Source organism: Notolabrus celidotus, chromosome 15, assembly GCF_009762535.1.
Source record: "Notolabrus celidotus isolate fNotCel1 chromosome 15, fNotCel1.pri, whole genome shotgun sequence".
Lineage (NCBI taxonomy): Eukaryota > Metazoa > Chordata > Actinopteri > Labriformes > Labridae > Notolabrus > Notolabrus celidotus.
In genome coordinates, this window is record NC_048286.1 from 16,323,922 (window position 1) to 16,344,057 (window position 20,136).

Sequence of the window (20,136 nt, forward strand, 5' to 3'; positions counted from 1 at the left end):
ACTTATTTTATTAATTTTACTGTATTGATTTTATTTTTGAATATTTTATTTATAATCCTCCCTTTTATAATGTTATCATTGCTGTTGTTTTCTGGCTCTCTTTTATTCTAGGAAGCACTTTGGGCTGCATGTTTTTATGTATGAAAGGTGCTATATGAATAAAGTTGAGTTGAGTTGAGATTGTACTTAAAATACATTAAAAAAAGTTATAAAACAAAGTATTGTGTATGAGGGTTTAACATGGAGAAATAAAGCCTAAAAGATGATCAATAGTGGTATGATAAGATAAGTAACAAAGTATGCTTCTTATAAAAGTTTATTGGCAGTAATATTTGGAGGTGAATACTTGAGATAGTTTACTTTGTAGTGTGATGTTTAAAAGATGTGAATGTCAGGGTTTTTTAACTTAAAATTGTTTTCTGTTATTCTCAACCATCTTTATTTATCAGCTCAGTAGAAAAGAAGCTCCAGATATTCACTGCAGAGACTCGGTGGGGAATACGCCCTTACACTGTGCAGCCTACAGAGGGCAGAAGCAGTGCATCATGAAGCTGCTCAAATCTGGAGCCAGCCCCACTTTAAAAAACAACAATGGTAAATGGCTGAGTGTTAATATTTACAATGTTAAATTGAGTTTTTTTTTTAAACTTAATGTTTTTTAAGTATGACAGTAAGTAGTCCCTGTTTTGTGTCCAGTAGATGAATAATTGTTGTTTGGTTGACTGTGTTGCAGAGCAGACAGCGTTAGACCTGGCCCGTACAGACGAACAGAGGTTAATTATAGTTGCCTATCAAGTAAAGGTAAGATTAAAAAAGAAGTTCTTAATTATTGATTTATTTTTTTGGTATGATCAACTACAACCAACAGTGAGCCAAAATGTCATGAATAGATTTTTTGGACTCATCCAGAGCTAATTCATGTCTTTCAGGGTATTAAACATTATGATTTATGGCATTGTATGTAGCACCTTTATCACAGATTGCTTTGCTGCACCCAGCCCTAGATGCACACAAGTATTTTTCTGCACATTTGCTTTTCACACATCTCCTGCATGTGCACTTTAGGTCTGGTGTCTGTGGAGAAAAAGCCTTGCAAGTCAGCAGTCCTTACTGTTGCTGCGATGTCTGGAAAGTCTGGCACAGCTTCACTGCAGAGCTTTGCATAGTCAGGGTGAAAAAGCAAACCACTAAGTACTAAGATGTAAAGTAAACAATAATAATAAAAAAAAGGAGTCATGATTTACACCATGATCATATGCAAAAAGAGAAAAAAAAATGTGAAGAGTGTACATAGTCTCACCAAGGTAAAGTAGTCAAATCTGTATATCATGATCTGGTTGATCACAAGTCTGATAATTTTTTCTTCCCACAAAGGATGAGAAGAGTGGAGTGCAGAAGATTGAAGGCCCTCTTTGGAAGGTACCCGATGATGAAGTGCATCTTTTCCTGTATCTTTGCTTTTTACGCAACCGAAATGATATTGTAATCTAGAAATCACCCATGAGACACTCCTGTGTTTTTAATTTCATGCCTATAAGTATAATATGTATATTAATGGTTTTTAATTTGAATATATTTCAAAAATGCATAATTTCAATATTTTTAGGAGAATGCTGTTGTCCCTCACCTATACATTAATAAGATTAGCTTTTACTGTATTGTCATCTGTTGTTAACATCATGTGTCTGACAGAGTTCACGCTTTCTCGGATGGCGATCTCACTGGGTGATTATTGAGGATGGAACTCTCTCCTGGTACCCTAGACAGTGAGATAACTTTTAATGCATTCAGTTTTCTAAAGCTAAAATGTTCAGTATAAAATATGTATATTGTGTATGCATACCTCCACTCCCTCCTTTGTATAATTCTTGCCAGAGATGGAGGCAAGTGAAGAAGTTCATCCAGCATGCTGTAAAAACTGCTTTGTACAACTTGACAGCTACAATGTCTGTGCTGCTGTCTGAGTGTTTTTCCTTGTGCTCTCTCATTGGTTTCTTCTTCTAGGGCTGATGCACTGACTGGTGTTAGAAAACAGGGCTGCAAGTCTCTTACACAGTCCTACTGCATGGTAGGTAGTGGAGGTTAAATGCTCAGTGTAGTCTATTAAACCTTGAATAATGCACAAGAATGTCCAGTCTTCTCTGTAGATGTTGAACTTGCAATCCCATTGTACGTTTAACATGGTGGCAGCTTCGACATTTAGTGCAGTGAGCGTGGCTGTAAGTAATTTAATTTTGTCATTCCAGGTCAAACCGTGGGATCACTGCTTCTTCATGCTCAGGTGCTTTGACGACACTCTCCATAATTTTAAGGTTCCCTCAAAGACTGATTCGGTGGCAACAAGAAAAGTGAGATGAGATTCACCCTTTTTTTTGTTGCCCTTGCTGCACCCCCAACCCACCTAAACAATCTTTGTTGAGAGTGGACAACATTGTAAATGGGACTGGTGGTGATATCTGTCTTTTTATAGAGATGGTTGGATGCTTTTGAGGCACATTCATCCTACAGCACTCGCCACTGCGCCCATGAACCAATTATCAATGACTCAGATAGTGATGGTGGCAGCGCAGTGAGGAACCTGTCGCAAGCTCTTCAGGTAAGATTGAGCTCAAGCCTTTTTAATAATGTGTATTATTAGCTGACAGTGGGTAAGGAGTGTTATTCATTGATGGGGTCACCTGTGCAAGTGTCTCTCTTGTCATGTGCTCTTGCAGACAGCCAACTCTTTCCAGCAGAAACTGGGGAGTGAAGTGTCCATTTTTCTATCCATGGTGAAGAACGAGGAGAACAGTGGTAGGAGATACACATTCATGGAGTCTGATGTCTATTTTATTTTGAAATTCACTAATTATATAGTTAAAGTAACAGGATGGTAAAAGGATTATGAAATATATTTTTTTAGACACTGGATGGGAGGTCAAGTCTCAACTATTTCAGAAATAGTGAGGGAAAAAGGGAAAATATTTTAGTCAGTATTGTTCTAACTTTTATCAAACAGTTGCTTTCTTATCTAATGTTTCAACTCTCTAAACTTCTTTGTTTCCAATGATTCAGTTGAAATACTCTTTTGATAACTGTCTAACCCCTAACTCTTAATGGTTCCAATTTACATGACAGAATTACAGAATTTACTGATTTTGGCCTCATTAATATTGGTTCTCCTTTTTTAAGTGCAAATACATTCAACTAATTACATCTCAAACCTATTTGTAGACTTTGCAGTAAGGGTTTTGTGCTTTGTGGAAAAAAAATTCTCCCACTGTTTTCTGACATTTGGTCATCTAATGTATAATTAATGAAGCATAGAAAAAGCCAAAAGATTAATCACCGTTATAAATAACCAGGGCTTTTCATACATCTGTGATTTTTGTTTGTTTTTCTTTTTTCTCAAGAATTGGCTACACCTCTTTTACTGAAAGCCAAAGAGACCAGCGAGCTCTCCAGTGAAACATGTGCTGCTCTCCATCAGTGCCTTGAACTGCTCACGAAGCAAGAAGAGGTAGGGAAACATCATAATCAACCCAATCAGGCCCAGATCAGCACACACAAGGGTTTAGTAAACCAATAAAAAAACAGCTTTATAAGATTCCTGACACATGAATGTTCCTGAACCGTAAAAATGTGCAAAAGTGTATTCCTTAAGCAGTAGTACTGGGATGTCTGTCACAAAACTGTTGTGTATATGATAAGCTGCAACTCACTAAGCATGTAGGAATCTAAACAAATTGACTCCCATAGTCTTGCCCATGTGCTGTGCTCCTATTGGCTCAAAATATTATATTTAATGATTACAAAAACCTCAAGCTCCTCCCCCTTACTTTAGCTCTTTCATACAATTTAGGTTTGAAGTGTGTGTGTGTGTGTGTGTGTGTGTGTGTGTGTGTGTGTGTGTGTGTGTGTGTGTGTGTGTGTGTGTGTGTGTGTGTGTGTGTGTGTGTGTGTGTGTGTGTGTGTGTGTTTCCCTGTCCACCTGTCTCAGAGGCTGTGCAGAGTCCTTAGGGAAAGCGATGGAACAGTGTGGTAATCACTGGCAATGTCTGTAGGAAGGACACAGGCGAGATCCGCTTTTATGCTTAGGTCTGCATCCAGCTTACAGATCAGCACAGACACACACACTCACACACACATTAACACAGTCAAGCCCGGACTTGGATCCACACATTGCCGCTCTGGGCAAAGGCTGTGCATTGAGCAAGGGAACTGAAGCGCGTGCATATTCACAGGCTCAGCTGGAGATGCATGTATTCAGCCTCACACAGTGAAAACACACGCTCGCAGGCACACTTCTTCATGCCCCAGCATCCGAGAACAGGAGGGAGAGGAGACGCTGACAGCACTCTCATCCAGTATCTGCACAGGTACAAACCAAACTAGTTGTTTCTGCCTCATAGTTTGTTTTTTTTCATCATTAGCTGAACAGCTGGATGTGTTTGCAGTGGGCTTTCCCCTGATGACTGTGGTGTGGTGTTTGAAGTTTGGCAGAGAGTAGATTAATTCTGTTTGTGGTGGTTGTTGATGTATGGGCTGGTCTGAAGCATGGGCAAAAGCTGTTTATCAATATGCAGGCAATATACATTTGGATTCAGTGATGTGTACTGAATGTAAAATTGAGCATGTTTAAAGTCAGACTGCATGCCTCTTTGCTCGTTTGCATTCTTTTGTTGAGATCATCTTTTAATGTAATAGATTCAGTCAAGGTAAGAGCATGAAGAGGGTGAGGTGGTATTGAATGTGGTATGAGAATTTATTTGACATGGGGATACTTAAAGTAAGGCGTTAATTATAAAGAGGGGATTCAAGTGCAGCTATTCTGAGGGATCATATCTTAGTTGCAGTGGATTTCTTATTGTCAAATTATTTTCAACTGGCACTTTGTCAAACTGAAATGTTGAGACTGTGATTACTGATTTCTGATTACTGTGGCATGTACTCAAATGTACTTGGCAAAGCAGCCCTTTTGTTTTATCAATACAAGGTTGTTTTTAAGGATTTCTGTCTGTTGGTTTGTAGAAAAAGGTGAAGGTTGCTCAATTGATCCGAGCAACTCTCCTTTAAAACTCAGCCAGATATATGACTGCAGGGCAATGCCCACATGCTGCATGTTTACACAGTGATTGTGTGCCCTGCCAAACCATGTTAATGTAGTATGAACTGGCAACAGCTGCTGCCCTGTCACAGAGGATAAACTGGCACTACATCACAGGAAGACAACACATTCATTGCGGTGTCATCACACAGCGAGTATTTAAAGTGTCAAAACAATGGACACTGAAGCAATCTTTGATAATCAGATAACATAGTAAGAAAGGAATGTCTCAACAAGCATGTTACTTCCACTGGTCTCATGCTAAGCTTCTGCTACTATATCTACTAACTGGATTATTTTTCCTACACTGCTGAGATTGGCTCTATTAGGAAGCATTAACTCTAATCCCACATTAGCATTGCAGCGCCACAGATGCTTCTGTTGCTGCTCTTAACATCTTTATCTTTTGTAATTTTTTCAATACATTGTTGTCATATGCTGTTTAGTTTTCCTTTGACGTTTGGGTACATGGGATGGAGAAGCATGATTCACATGGTTTCTTTTTTTCAGCAGTCACAGTGTCACCCTTGAGCTGAGTGTATGTGGTGTGACCCATTTCAGCAGCTGCTGCAGAACTCAACCATGCTAGTGAGAGTGCCTCATTATCACAGCACACATTGAGCACAGTATGAGTGGCTGAACACTGCACATGGTATTTGAAAGTGAAGAGATTTGTTCAGGTAACTTTGCTTTACCATAATGATTGGGAAGCATATGGACAATCCTGGGGCTGTGACTGCAACTCCCATACACACACCACAAACATTACGTGGTGTTCCTCAGGCTTCCACACCTGTCGGGAAAACCAGTTAAGGCTTACAGCATGAAACCACTTAGTGGTGACACACAGATAAGCCGATCTGTCATTTTATGTCACTCTGTGGGAAGGAGGATGGCAGAATAGTATCGTCTTTTCTGCGGTTGTTCATGTTTGTTGTTTGCAGACGGAGAGAACGTATTTTGTCCTTCAAACCCTTGAAGCTTGTGAGTTTACGAAAAGTGCTGTTTGTCCTTCATTTCATTCATCACCACATGGGTGAATGACCCACTGTGGACACAAAGTTATGCTGTGAAAAAACATAATCTTTCCTTTGAATCTAAGGTAGTCTGTCAGTTGCATGTCTTTGGTGCATCTTTGCTCAAGTCTACTTCAAATAAATATTTTCTAGCTTCATGTGCCGTTTGATGTACAGTCACAGTGATTTGTATCGAGGTGTTATAAACCCGCCTCAGAGATTTGTTTCCCTTTCAGCAGAGAGAGCAGATTTTAGAACAAAGTAGAAGCTCCCCCCTTTGGGGTGTTGGCCAAGGAGAAGCATCCCTCCCAGCCTTCAGCGAGCACTACAGCACACAGCCTCAGTGGAGCTTAAAATAGCGCTGTTTGTGCTCAGACGAGAGGATGCAGGGAGAGCGGAAGAGCTGGCTGGGATAGTTAGTTACACAACAAAGTGTTCTGTCCCTAGATGGGCTCTTAAACCAAGTGCCTGGGACAGGCAGTGTTAACACCGGCTCATATACAGTGAGCTCAAGGCTTTACACCAAACATTTGCTTGAAGCCTTGCAAGTACAACCCGTTTTTTTGTTGGACACATTTTATTTATCAAATGGGTCGTTTGCCAGTGTCGCACTGTGTTGATTGGAAGCACATCACAGATTATATGTTGGCAAGTTGACACAGAGCAATAGCACCAAAACCCTCGAACAAAAGGATCAGTTTGAGGATTTTCATCAACATCTACTCGCCTGTTAGCATCCCTTCTGGTTTATAGTCTGTATGAAAAGACGTAAATCCACACAGACTGATGTTTATCATACAGGAAATTAGTATAACAATGGGTACTGTTTTTCTATTTCTATGTAGAACAGAGGGTGGCCTCACAGTATAGAAGGTGTGATAACAGCAATGTGCAAGTGTTAAGTTTGTCTTAAACTGCCGCGCCGGAGAGTTTGTGAGCAATGTGTGAAAGAAGGGTTTTGGGCTTCTGTACTTTTACAAACCATCTTGTCTATACAGTAGCAGGACAGTCTTGTTAAATACTCAATAATACAGGTCTATATTATGTTCTTCGCTTAAATTTGATTTTGCTTTTTACATTGACTGTATATTGATATGGACGACATGCCCCCATCTTCCCCATTATTAAAAGTGAAGTCAAAATACTGCAGGGAAAAGCGCTGACATACTGTGTTGGTGACATAATTTGGAGTCAATGCATGCAGACTGGTGATGCCTCAGGACCAATGTCATAACTCTTAAAGGTGACATATCCCGCTTTTTTCATCAAAATATATTGGTCTAAGAGGTCCCCAAAACATGTCTTTAAAGTTTATGCTAAAAAAAACACTTTGAAATCAGATTTTGGCATGCCTGAAAAACACTCTTCTTCAGCCCTGTTCAGAACAGTCTGTTTTCCCTCTGACCACGCCCCCTCGGGAAGTGGATGTGGCCTCGGCTGTCCAGCACGTTGATCTAATGTTTATATATTGGCTGAATTTACACGGCTGCTCACAGACCCGCGCTACTTCAACCCTCTGAATCTGATCCAGAATCTGATCCTGACGGAGAGGCGCCTGCAGCAGGACCTTTCTGAACGATTGGTCACAGATTCTGTGTTTCTTGTTGTTTTATTTGTCAGCATGTCGACGTGTGTCTTGGTACACAGCTACTAACATGTAGCTTTGTGGCTATGCTAATTAGCGCTAGCACTTTTCCATGATAAATAAAAATCATCCAATAGATCTTCAAATCTGCAGACGTCGGGAGTAAAACCGACCTTTGTGTTTATTAAGACAGCCTACAACTAGCATGCCTCCCTCCTAAGCTCCTTGTTAGCACACACGTGCAGGTAATGAAAAACGGAGGAAGGGTTCAGTATTATTTTATACAGTCTATGGACTGAACAAGCTCCGGGCTCTGACTCCGTGACAGACCAGATATTGTTGTGACATAACAAAAACACGGAAGTCTGATACGGCTTGTTTCAGCACACATTTACAGAAAGGTGTAGAAATCAAAACGGGGGCAAATGGATTTTTTTCATTCTCGGGGGGTTTGTAGACATGCCAGGGAAACATATTTCAGGTAGAGAACCAATTAAAAAGTCCATTTTGCATGATATGTCACCTTTAAGGCTGATTTATACTTCTGTGTTGAATTGACGGCGTAGCCTACGCAGGGGGTCTGTGTCGCTCCCATACCTACGCAGAGGCCTACACACGTAGCTGACGTGCACCTCCTCCAAAATGTAACTACGGGTAGAATCGACCTGGACCGCAATCCCTGTGATTGGTCTGCTGACACGGACCATCAACGCACAAGTATGTAGTGCTCATGTCAGCGTCAGCCCCTGCTGCATAGGGGTGACGCACATGTATAAATCAGCCCTTACACTGACCTATACTGCAGCCTTTAGGAGGAGCTCTGAAAGTTTTGGCTTCACTTTGGAGGAACTGTTGTGCCATCCATGGATTCATACAGTCTATAAGTTTATTTTAACTATACCTGATGTTTCTTTTGTGTAATTTTCTGTTTGTGTTGATTGTGTTGCCCCCTGTAGACAAAGAGACACTTCTCTGGATTCCTGATTTGGTCCTTTACATTTTAAAGTCTTGTATTTTGACAAAAAAAACGTATCCTGCATTCTGCTTACAGTCAAATATATCACTCATCATGAATATTTGCTACGGAAAAAGTAAAACACTGTAATCGAGTAGCAAATTGCCAAGTCTGACACCTACCCTCCTTGTTACAGGTATTTGAAACTACAACAGAAATTTGTTGGTATTTTTCTGATGGTCTTGTTTGCTTTTGTGGGTCATAAAGAGGAGTCATGGTGACTTTCAGCCTCCCTACAGGAGGAGCTTGTAAGAGCTTGGACAGTATGTGGCTTGAATGCTCCTGTACTGATATGTTGGATTTGATATAAGAAACAAAGCTTAGAATATCTTATCAGAAGTGTTAACTCTACACCTCATGCTTTCTTTGGCAAAGTCTGGATCTGCATATTATTCCTTCTCATTCTGCACTCAATGGATTACAGATTTGGCTGAGTAAAATCTTTGGCTCATATTAAATCAGCTTTGCATTATGTATCCAAGTCTTTACATTTACATAATTAACCCTCTGCTCTTTGGATCAGGGATGCTGTAATCCTCTGTAGATCAGGGGCACTGTGATCCACTTTGTGTGGATTGAAATCGATCAATATTTGTTAAAAATAGTCTGATCTGCAGCCTCAAAGTTAGCCGAGCAGAAGAAACATACCAGCAGATAAATTTGTTTGACAGTCACTGTAACAGTATCTTTATGATGATTCTACACTGGTGTATGTGCTGTCATCAGATGCTGTGTCATCTCCCTCTTCCTGTTCCTTCTGTATATTAGTGACTGCACCTCCAACAATCTGTCCATCAAGCAGGTCAGGTTGAATAGTTGTCTCATCAAGAACATTTGTGAGCTTGCAGGGAACACTGTCACAGCTCTGGCATGGTGTACATTTGACTAACTAAAGCTCACAAGGTGACAAAGGCGGTCACCAACCTTTAGAATTCAAGTTTTTAACTTTAACTTGTAACGTTTCTTATTTAACAATCACTGAGTCAGATTCTTTGAGCATTGGTGAATTAAGTCATCCTGATTACAGGCATGAGCTGTAACAGACCTTGAGCACATCAGCAGATGTGCCGACAGATGTTTCTTTGTGCATGGTTGTGCACTCTACTGATAATACTTCAGGCACAATGAGAGATAAGGATGAACTCTTCTAATCTAAGGAACACACTGGCTGTGCTTTTGCCATCTCAGATTTACAGTGTGATTCACAAGCTGCTCTGCTCCCAGACTCCTGTCTTACTCAAGGTGACTCTCTGATGCTTTTAAGGCTTTGGAGGCTGTTATTCATTTTTATGACCAGTGCGCTTTCCCTTCCTTCACAAGTCCTTTCAAGTTTTTTTTAAAAAGCAAAAATGCTTCACTCTAAGAATTCACAAGTTTCCTTTTTTATGTTGTTTTCTTCATTTTATTTTTTGTATACACATGTTTTGGTAGTATCTTTGGATTTCAGTTTAGTTGCATGTATTTTGTAAAGTTAGTGAAATACCTACAACAGCAGTGTTAGACTATAGGAAACAGTGATCTGGTCTGTCCCTCAGTGCCCTGGCTCAGGTTGCTTTAAAAGGACACTCAATCCAAGGCTACGGAGCTCTCTGAGACTCTGGTGTTCGGTTCCAACTGAAGGAAATTAGATCTGAAGGCAGGGTTAGAACAATGACCTGCCATCAGGAGCATAAAGAGAAACACACTGTGTCAGATAAAGAAGCAAATCAATACCTTTTATACCAATCAAACCATCAGTAGATCACAAACTAGCCAGCACTACTGGCTGTTGATTCACAATGTGTATGATTATAATCTTAGCTTGTCCCTGGTGTGTGTGTGTGTGTGTGTGTGTGTGTGTGTGTGTGTGTGTGTGTGTGTGTGTGTGTGTGTGTGTGTGTGTGTGTGTGTGTGTGTGTGTGTGTGTGTGTGTGTGTGTGTGTGTGTGTGTGTGTGTGTGTGTGTGTGTGTTTGCAGGTGTGGAGCCTGAAGTTAGAGCAGGAGGAGGAGAAGAACAAAGCGCTCACAGAGGCTCTGCAGACATTAGCAGCTGAGCACCACGAACTCCAGCGGTCCCTGTGTAGGAGCAGGAGGTTGTCTACCCTCAGTACCCTCACTGAAGATGACTTCTATGACGCTGTGTCAGGTCAGCAGTCAAGAGGTTTAAGGTTACTGTGGTTACACATCAGTGTAGTACATCTTCACACTGTGCTTTGGTCATAAACCAGACAAACTAACCAACAAATGTTCTATGTAAAATGTATCTTGTCGGGTAATCTTCTGCACTGGTTTATCTCTTCAGAGCTTTCCTTGGAGGAAAGATTGAAAATATTGATATTTGGCAGTGTTATAGAGTTATGCTTTTCAATTAGGGGCTTCGTTCTTGTTTTATACCACTTTTCTTCAAGAATGAAGGCAACAAGACTCACATTCCTGCCTTTGGTTTTTGCATCATTCCTACAACAGTTTATGATTGTAAAGCTCAAAGAAGTATGAAAATGCACTTCCCAAAGCATGTTAGACAGAGAGCATAAGTCTGCAATAAAAATATGCATACATTAGAATACAATATTTAATGTGGGAACTATTAAATCAGTTTGTCTATGCTGAGTGACAAACACTGTATTTTTTTTAGTATCACTTAATATTTAAACAATTTAGTTCACAAAGCTTTCACTGTGCAACTCTTAGGATCATAACCTGTCTTAACATATCTCTGTCAGAACACTCATCTCCAACAATGCTTCATCTTCTAGTCACACATGACTTCACAGGAACCTGTTCTTGGTTTACTTTCTGTGTGAATGAACGCAGTAAAACATAGTCTGTCTTTAAAATGTCCCAGCATCATTGCTTATAGTAAGAGTAAGTAAGTAAGATCTATTTATAGAGCACCTCTCAAGAATAGAGGTCACAAGGTTCTTTACAACAACAACAATAGAAAAACATTAAAAGGCAAAACAGCGATTGCAAATACATACAAAAGCATGACATAAAAACAGACAGATTAAACAAAGGCAAGTCTAAACAGATAGGTCTTCAACTGTTTTTTGAACCTGTCAACAGTGTCCACAGTTCTCAGTTCCAGAGGGAGACTGTTCCAGAGTTTAGGACCAACAACCTGGAAAGCACAGTCTCCTTTAGTTTTTAATCTGGTATGAGGCACAACCAATAATTCCTGATCAGAGGACCTCAGAGTCCTGCTGGAGTTATAAGGCTTCAGCAGCTCCCTTATGTAGACTGGAGCCTGACCATTGAGCGCTCCGTAGACAACAACAAGAATTATACTAGCTTCTCTTCTGCTAGGCACCAATAGGATATGACTCGCCTGACACTCTTGCTTTTCTTTGTTTTTCAATATATTGCATCATAGATTGCACCAAGTTTCAATCTTCGCATCCCTAAAATCTTCACCATGGTGCTTATTTACAGTAGACATTTTTTCTACAGCAAGTGTTTGTGCACTTTTTCACTGAGGAATCTTTGCATTATTCATAAATCCACCAGCCAGAGACGACTCTGCCTGCAGACTGTAAACCGTGCTCAGTATAATTGAGAATTTTAACATGCTGAGCTGGGAGTGTAAAACTCATTCATGTGTTTTTGTTTACATACAGGGAGTTTTATGAAGCTGCCAGCTGTTACACAGAGTATACGGTGCAGCCATGCAGCATCTTTAAATTACCATCAGTTATTCAGTTTACATGCAGTAGTAATAAGGAACAATCATAGCTCAGATTAGCATATATAGTCTTTACTGTACTATACTGTTCACCCCTCCCTTTGTGTATGTGACAGTACATGTAATGACAGTGCTGCATCCACAGGCACAGAGCAAACAATGTTAGAGGAAATGAAGCCTTAGTGCGGCCTCTCATTGGAACACAATCCTCAGGTGGGGTTTGGCTGGCAGCAGGGCGGGGGAGGTTGGACAGGAAATCGAGCTCAAGTGTTATTTGCGGACAGTGTATTGTTCAGGCTGCAGCTTTCTGAACCGGCCTCTCTAACCTGTCTGTATGCGTGTGTCTGTGTCTGTGTGTGTGTGTGTCTCTGTGTGTGGGGGTGATTGTCGACCTGGCATCTTTGGCATGACCTGGCCTCTGCCCCCTGTCGTCGCCCCACAGAGTCGGATTCAGAGCTCTCTGTGAGCGGCTTCCTGTCCGTGGCCAGTCACTCCTGTGAAGAGGACGAGGGGAGAGACGCCCCCCTTCTCAGCAGCCTCCGCCATCCCAGTTCGCTCAGGGGGCCTTCCGGAATGTCAGGGGACGGTAGCCATGGCAACCAACCAGCCCAGTGCAACGGAGTCGAGAGGCACAGGTGGGACACGCTCCAGTTATGATGTCATGCTTGTTTATTGGCTTAAATGATGGCAAGTGGAAATTTAAAGTTGGCTGAGTGCTCGACAGAAAACCTGTTCACTATTTATTTTGTGCAAGCCTTTAAAATCAAAGCTGGTTGCAGAATTCTCTGGAATATGATTTGGAAATATCTTACAGGTGTCTTTTGAGCATGTGTGTCTGATGACAGATTTCAGACTTAAATCAGAAAGACAATAGGACAGTAAATAATAGGTGTAATAGGATACCACCTTTCCACTCCGCTCTGTTTTTGTAGTCAGGTGTTTTTGTTTGAGCACCCAGTCCACTCCACAGAGAATAGCCTGTTTTGTTTTTCCCTGACAGATCCAACTCTCCAAGCGAACAATCAGAGTAGTGCTCTGTGTTTCATGTTTTTGTCTTTGTATTTTTTTTTTTTTCCTAAAGATTTGACAGCATCTTTTATTTCTGTGGATGCTGACTCTAGCTTAGCCTGTCTCCCTTAATTCAACAAGTGATCCATGAATTATTTAGCATGTGCTGGCTCAGAGTAGGAGTTGGAAAGGGAACTGGCTGGCTCTTTGTGCATATATGTTTGTGTGTGTAGATTGTGCATTAAAGATTTATGAGGTGTCTGTTTATCTGGAAGTACTCCTGTCATTCAAAAATGCGTCTGTCCCTGGTTGCGTGTTGAGGCACTTATTTCTAGTTGTTTAACATTTGTCTCACTATTTATTTATTATATATTATAAGACGCAGCAGTATTTTAGGAAAAATACTGAAGATCTCATTAAAAAAAAAGAAAATTGTAGCTGAACTACAGTATTCAAAGGTCCCAAAAATCTTTAGATAAGTTCTTTGACAGTGCTTTATATCACACACTTTGTTAAAGGAAAAAGAACCTGTGAACAGTCATCATTCTTTCAATATAAGATTAAATTTGGGGCTGAGGCTAGTGAAACAACTAGGCCACAAAATAGGCTTCCATGCATCACTGCTCTGCTCATCCTACAGATGGAGCAAACCCCCACCCTTACCTCTCTGTTTATTTAGCTGAAGTGATGACTTTTATTTGTGGAGATAGTTCAGCTCCACCTGCCTCCAGCCAGCATATCTGTTAAAAAAAAACCTCCACAGTGCAGCTGTAAGCAAGACTGGAGGATAAACTCGGTCACGACATAGACCTCATTTACTGTCAACACAGTCCAGTGAGAAAGTAGCTGAATTTTTGTAACATGGTAAAGATAGAGAACATATTTGGTTATAGTTAATTGAATGAGCGTGAAAACTACTTTTACACAAGTCATTCAAGTTTTTATCCAAGCGTTAGATTCAGTATATCAACAGGAGTGTTTTGATAGCACATGCAGATATTAATCTGTTCATGGGTATTGTATGAGACTAGACCAGCTGAAAGCTCATTAGCTTACAGGTGTCAGATGACTTTTTTCCAATATGGTGGTTCAGGCTTTGTTCTCTGCTCTGCAACTTTTATGATATGGGAAGTGATGGACATCCTCTTTGTTATTGCAATTTTTACTCATGCGGTTGACGTTGGTTCTCCTTCTATTTATACTGTCACACAGAACATGTCTGCCGGCTCCCATGTTCTCCAGAAACGATGTCAGCATCTGGAGTATCCTGAAAAAATGCATCGGCATGGTGAGAGCAGACAAACAGATCTGTCCTTTATTTGTTGTGCTTTTGTTTGCCAAAGAAAGTTCATTCATTGTGATGAATGAGTGTTTGTACTTCCTGCTTCACTTATGGTGGCTTTTAGGAGTATAATCATTAGTTTCAGTGTCTTGAAGTCCTGGGGGGGTCTCAATCCTCACTCTGCCCCTGCCTGGGTTTAATTACATTTAATAATGTCTCTTAATGTTTGATTCCCTAATTAAATGTGGCTAATGAGTCATGCATATGCAGTTCAGCTGTCTGACAGAGATATAGAGTCAATATACAGACACACATGGGGTATCCACAAAGTGGGTTTTAGAGTGCAGTCATTGAATAGGGACAATAGCTTTTTTCTTCATTACATCTCTTCATGCAAACCTGATCGAGGTTTCTGTGTGCAGCCCAGACAAATAAAAGGTTTTAACTCCAAACTTCAGATTTCACAGTTGATTTTTTTGTATGTATTTGGTTAGCTCAGCTGTAAATGTTGATTAAAAAAAATCAAACACTAAATAAACATAGAAGATTACATAAAAAGATACATTTTCTCTCTTCTTACAATTGTGTAAGATTTCCGAACACAGATACTCACAATCCACTGCCCGTGTAATGGACTGTTCCTCTCTCAAAATCTATGTATTTTCCAGGAGCTGTCAAAGATTGCCATGCCTGTCATATTTAATGAGCCCCTGAGTTTCCTCCAGCGGTTAACAGAATACATGGAGCACACCTACCTCATCCACCAGGCCAATGCTACAACAGACTCTGTTGAGAGGATGAAGGTACCACCTTGCCTACTTTATTTAAGAAAGACTTGATGTAAATGTTTGTCTAACACTAAGTTGCAATTTGTTTATCATAAGTCAATGCTGTGTAGTGTGTTGCAGCATTCGCTGTGTCAGCTGTAGCATCGCAGTGGGAGAGGACTGGGAAACCCTTTAACCCACTACTGGGGGAGACATATGAGCTTATCAGGTATGACTTAAAACTTCAGTCAGACATTTAATGTGTGTCATCTTATCTTTGTAAAGGAATTTTACATTTTCTGAAGATTTATTCTTTCCTGGGCTTTCCTTCCATATAAATCTTCCCCCTGCTCTCTATCAGAGATGATTTGGGCTTCAGGTGGGTTTCAGAACAAGTGAGCCACCACCCTCCAGTCAGTGCCTTTCAAGCCGAGGGCCTCAAGGAGGATTTTGTCTTCCATGGCTCCATCTACCCCAAACTCAAGTTTTGGGGGAAAAGCATAGAAGCTGAGCCCAAGGGTGTCATCACGCTGGAGCTGCCGAAGTGAGTGCACAGTGTTGAAACTGCTCTGCAAGTCTGCCTCATATTCCTTCAGAGGTAGCTCCTTATAATGCATCCTCTGTTTCTGCAGATATAATGAAGCCTATACCTGGACAAACCCCACCTGCTGTGTGCACAATATCATCGTGGGACAGCTATGGATTGAGCAGTATGGCAGCGTGGAAGTGATCAATCACAAGTAATAGAAGTTCCCCTCTCTTCGTGCTTGTTTGCCTGTCTATCTGTCTACAAACGCCTTACTCGCTAATTAGCATGCTCTGAGACTTAGATGCATGAACATTCTTCTTTCTGCACTCCACAGCAGAGCGTTGTTCTACTTTCAAATTCACCGTATTGATCATGGGAGCAGAACTGGGACAGTTGCCATTAGAACAGAAGAGCAGGATAATTAATGTTTGAAAGCCTTTAGCTGAGCTGAAGAACAGTGAAAGAGAATGGTAAATGCTCTGTCATTCTGTGGCAGGACTGGAGAGAGATGCAGCATGACTTTCAAACCCTGTGGCCTCTTTGGAAAAGAGCTCCATAAAGTGGAAGGATACATCCTCGATAAAAGGTACTCCTCCTTTAATTAACAGGGATTTCATTATTCATCTGATGTTTAATCTAGCCGGAGAGAAATGTAAATGTGTCATCTATGTAAAAGAACAAGGTCATTAAGAGCTTCAGAATAGAGGGAATAGTGATGATGTATCAAATATTTAAGGCATAAAAAGCTGTCTTATTAACATACTTCTTTGAACACGCAGCAAAAAGAAGCTCTGTGCAATATACGGCAAATGGACTGAATGTCTCTATGCAGTAGACCTTGCTAGCTTTGAAGCCCACAAAAAGACTGACAAGAAGAGTTCAGATGATAAAAAAGGCAATAAACAGGTATTTAATTTTGCTGCTTTGAAGCCACCTGTTGACTGTTTCCATGTGGCTCTGTAGAAACGTGAGCCAATGTGTCATTTTTACATCTCTTTGGACCCAGAGCAGCACGGATGAGGAGCCAGAAGAGATACCTCCCCCCGATGCTGAGACCGTCCAGGTCATCCCAGGCAGCGAGCTCATTTGGAAAATAACGCCCCGACCGGACAACTCAGCCAAGGTTGGAAATAACATTAGAGATATGGAGCGAGAACACCTCTCAAATTTAAAATGAAAAAGTTAGAGATAATAGTATAGGGTGAGGTTTTTGTGTTATTTTGTTGCTCTTCCTTTTTGCTCCCTTTGTGATTTTTTTCTGGCAATTGTGTGTCATTTCTGGCAGTTTTATGCATTTTCCACATTTGCAATGCACCTCAACGAGCTGGAGAAAAGCATGGAGGGAGCTATGCCTTCAACAGACAGTCGCCTCAGACCTGACATCCGCGCCATGGAGAATGGAGATATTGGTACACTATATCACCTTGATTGAGTCCCTATTACAAGCTATGATAACATCTGAAGTGGTGTGAAAGTTTGTTTATATCGTTCTATTTTAGATTTGGCAAGTGCAGAGAAGAAGAGGCTTGAAGAAAAACAGAGAATGGCTCGGAAAAATCGCACCAAATCAACAGAGGACTGGAAAACAAGGTCAGTCACTGAGTAGTAATACATAATGTGATTGCCTCATTGCTTAGTAGTTTTGCTAATTTCCTCCATATTATCTTGTTTTATTTTTTTGCGCCCCTTTTATGAAAACTGAGAAGGAATTCTGCACTTGGCCCAAGGTTTGGTTCAAAGCTTTGCCCTCTTCCTGTTGTTCTCTTTGGTGTGAAGTGCTGCACTAAACTACACCACCCCCCTCAGGACAAAATGCACCACTGCAATTTTTCTGTGTTGATGAATTCCTTTGTCAAGACACTGGCACTCTTTAAGATCCTGGTGATGCTATGGCAGACAGAAACCTTGTATCTCCATATTTGATCATTTAGATTTTTTCCCATTAATTAAAGCTGTTGATCTTCATTTATGTCTGTCAGTAGGCTTTCTAAAATATAACAGATGAAAGTGTTAACAAAAGCTTTTGGTTGAATCTCATACTGTATTTACAATGTTACAATGTTACAATGTCACTTAGCAGACGCTTTCATCCAAAGCGACGTACATACGAGAACAATAACAACACAAGCAAAGATCTAGACAAGAGGAAACAAGATCAGTACGAAACAAAGTGCTTCAAGTCAATTTGGGTGCAGGTACTGCCAAGCAGTGTAAAGGCAATGCACAAAAATAAGTAAGGATTTTTTTTGTTTGTTTGGAAGGAACATCTACAATGAAGCAACCAAACAATTTAAGACCTTCCATTATCATCATCAACAATTAACATCACCACAATAATGACCAAAGTACCAAGTGCTGGGTCCCTCAAGAGCTGAACACAGATTCCCAGAGTAGAGCAGGACAGTGTGAGTCAATTGTAGCTGGAAGACATGATCTGCCACTGGGGACAACAGTGGAGAACAGTCTAGCTAAGTGCATAGTTCTTCCTAAAGAGCTGGGTCTTTAGTTATTTAAAAAACAGTTATTTTGTACTGCCTGGAAAGTAGTGTTTTTTGGAGATACAAGGTTTCTGCCAGACGGTGATGATATATGAACTCGTGCTTTTTGTGGGTTTTCCATTGTCTGTTTCTTTTACCCCTTTCTGTTAAATCAATGTTCTGTATTTATATTAAATTCATCCTCTCATTGTTAAAACCCTGCAGGTGGTTTCAGCAAGGGCCCAACCCTCACAACAAAGCTCAGGACTGGCTCTACTTAAAAGGCTACTGGGACAGGAACTACACTCTCATGCCTGACATCTACTAAAAAGTAGAAAAACAAGCAAACACCATGAATACAGACATCTACTTTTAAAACCTTTACACTTGATTTTCTGTATTAGAGTGTGTGCTAGAGCTCCCTGGAACACACAGAGTGCAGAACAGAGAGTAGCATTTACATAGCATACTTAACTATTAAGGAAGTAAAGTAAGAGTCCAGAGGTGTATATTCAACAATAGATCTGTATTAACAATGAAGCACAAATCTCTCTTCTGCTTATTTATGGTGGTCTTTGACCTTTGGTATAGGCATGTAATTCAAAGTAGAATGTATTTTAGAAATATTCATATAAACGTTAAACGGCTGAAGTGTTAAAACAGCAGCCTTAGTTTTGTTGTTGGTAGTTTTTCCTTGATTCCTGCTGGTCGTGAAAACGTTCTAAAAACATTTGTGCAGACCAGAATCACCATCACTAACAACTGGCTACAGATGAGTGAACAATACACCCTGCACACATTGATTAGACCTTTACCTAACATTAACATTCTACTTGTGCATGCATACTACTATGCTGTGCAAAGTATTGAAACAAACATTTGAGAAGATGTGCTTGTGGGCATATCAGTGTTGATCTGTATCTATATGTTCCTCTGGTAAGATACAAGTAGGGGAAAAGTGACATCTGACAAGAATCAGGGCCATAATGACAACAATAAGACTAACATAGAAGAAAAGTTTAAAACCTATTCAGACCTTATAAGTGATGTACTGTATAGATGTGTATAGAGACGAACAGTGTTGCACAGAAGTCTACCTGACAGTAGATATAAAGTAGCACTTTTTTCTAACCATACTAAAGTAGAAACACTGGCTCTGCACTTGAAGATTTGTGTGCGTGTGTAAAGGTCTTGCAATAGTTAAGAGTAATTACTTATATCCCTAGTGTTGTTGGTATAGCTTTCAAAATAAGAGCATGTCTATCACTATAACTATGCAAGCCTTACCTCTTTTACACTCGAGCACTGAATATCTACTCTCTGTAGTTGTGAATAGCTGATAGAAGTTGTAGTTTTTGTTCTGTTATCACACTTTTTGGTATCAAAACCGAATTTCTATTGTTGCTAATTAAAAGCTTAAAGTTGATTGAACTCTTGATGCTCCGTGGGATTTACTGTCATCGTAATGAAGACTTTCTGCTCAAGGTGATCGTTTGTTGAAGTTCTCTCAAACGGTTTATATATATTTTTTCTATACAGGTGGTCAACTATGTCCAAGGTCCTACTTAATATGCATCGAGCAACCGATCATAAAGTTTGTCTTGGCCATTCTGTCTCTTGGATTTACAACAAAATTACGTGGACTATTCTATTTCACAGTTCATTGTGGGGAACAGAAATATCCAGGCTGTAAATCAGGGCAACGGTTCC

General features: G+C 40.4%; 1 protein-coding gene across 2 annotated transcripts in view; it reads left to right on the top strand.

The window, feature by feature from the left end:
• LOC117826271 (oxysterol-binding protein-related protein 1-like) overlaps positions 1-19,910 on the top strand; it is a 21,843-nt gene extending 1,933 nt beyond the window's left edge. The window contains exons 7-29 of one of the 2 annotated variants that reach the window (XM_034702218.1): positions 450-594; positions 734-801; positions 1,375-1,419; positions 1,693-1,766; positions 2,005-2,068; positions 2,247-2,348; positions 2,471-2,596; positions 2,715-2,793; positions 3,393-3,499; positions 10,659-10,827; positions 12,806-12,998; positions 14,584-14,659; positions 15,322-15,456; positions 15,552-15,649; positions 15,782-15,964; positions 16,053-16,160; positions 16,446-16,535; positions 16,729-16,855; positions 16,956-17,072; positions 17,235-17,358; positions 17,449-17,539; positions 17,656-17,676; positions 18,652-19,910. In XM_034702218.1, the coding sequence (XP_034558109.1) occupies positions 450-594; positions 734-801; positions 1,375-1,419; positions 1,693-1,766; positions 2,005-2,068; positions 2,247-2,348; positions 2,471-2,596; positions 2,715-2,793; positions 3,393-3,499; positions 10,659-10,827; positions 12,806-12,998; positions 14,584-14,659; positions 15,322-15,456; positions 15,552-15,649; positions 15,782-15,964; positions 16,053-16,160; positions 16,446-16,535; positions 16,729-16,855; positions 16,956-17,072; positions 17,235-17,358; positions 17,449-17,539; positions 17,656-17,676; positions 18,652-18,754 (2,445 nt within the window). In that variant the 3' untranslated portion in view covers positions 18,755-19,910. The remainder of the gene's footprint in view (positions 1-449; positions 595-733; positions 802-1,374; positions 1,420-1,692; positions 1,767-2,004; positions 2,069-2,246; positions 2,349-2,470; positions 2,597-2,714; positions 2,794-3,392; positions 3,500-10,658; positions 10,828-12,805; positions 12,999-14,583; positions 14,660-15,321; positions 15,457-15,551; positions 15,650-15,781; positions 15,965-16,052; positions 16,161-16,445; positions 16,536-16,728; positions 16,856-16,955; positions 17,073-17,234; positions 17,359-17,448; positions 17,540-17,655; positions 17,677-18,651) is intronic. The other variant, XM_034702219.1, reaches the window with a different exon arrangement.
• The last annotated feature ends 226 nt before the right edge of the window (positions 19,911-20,136 follow it).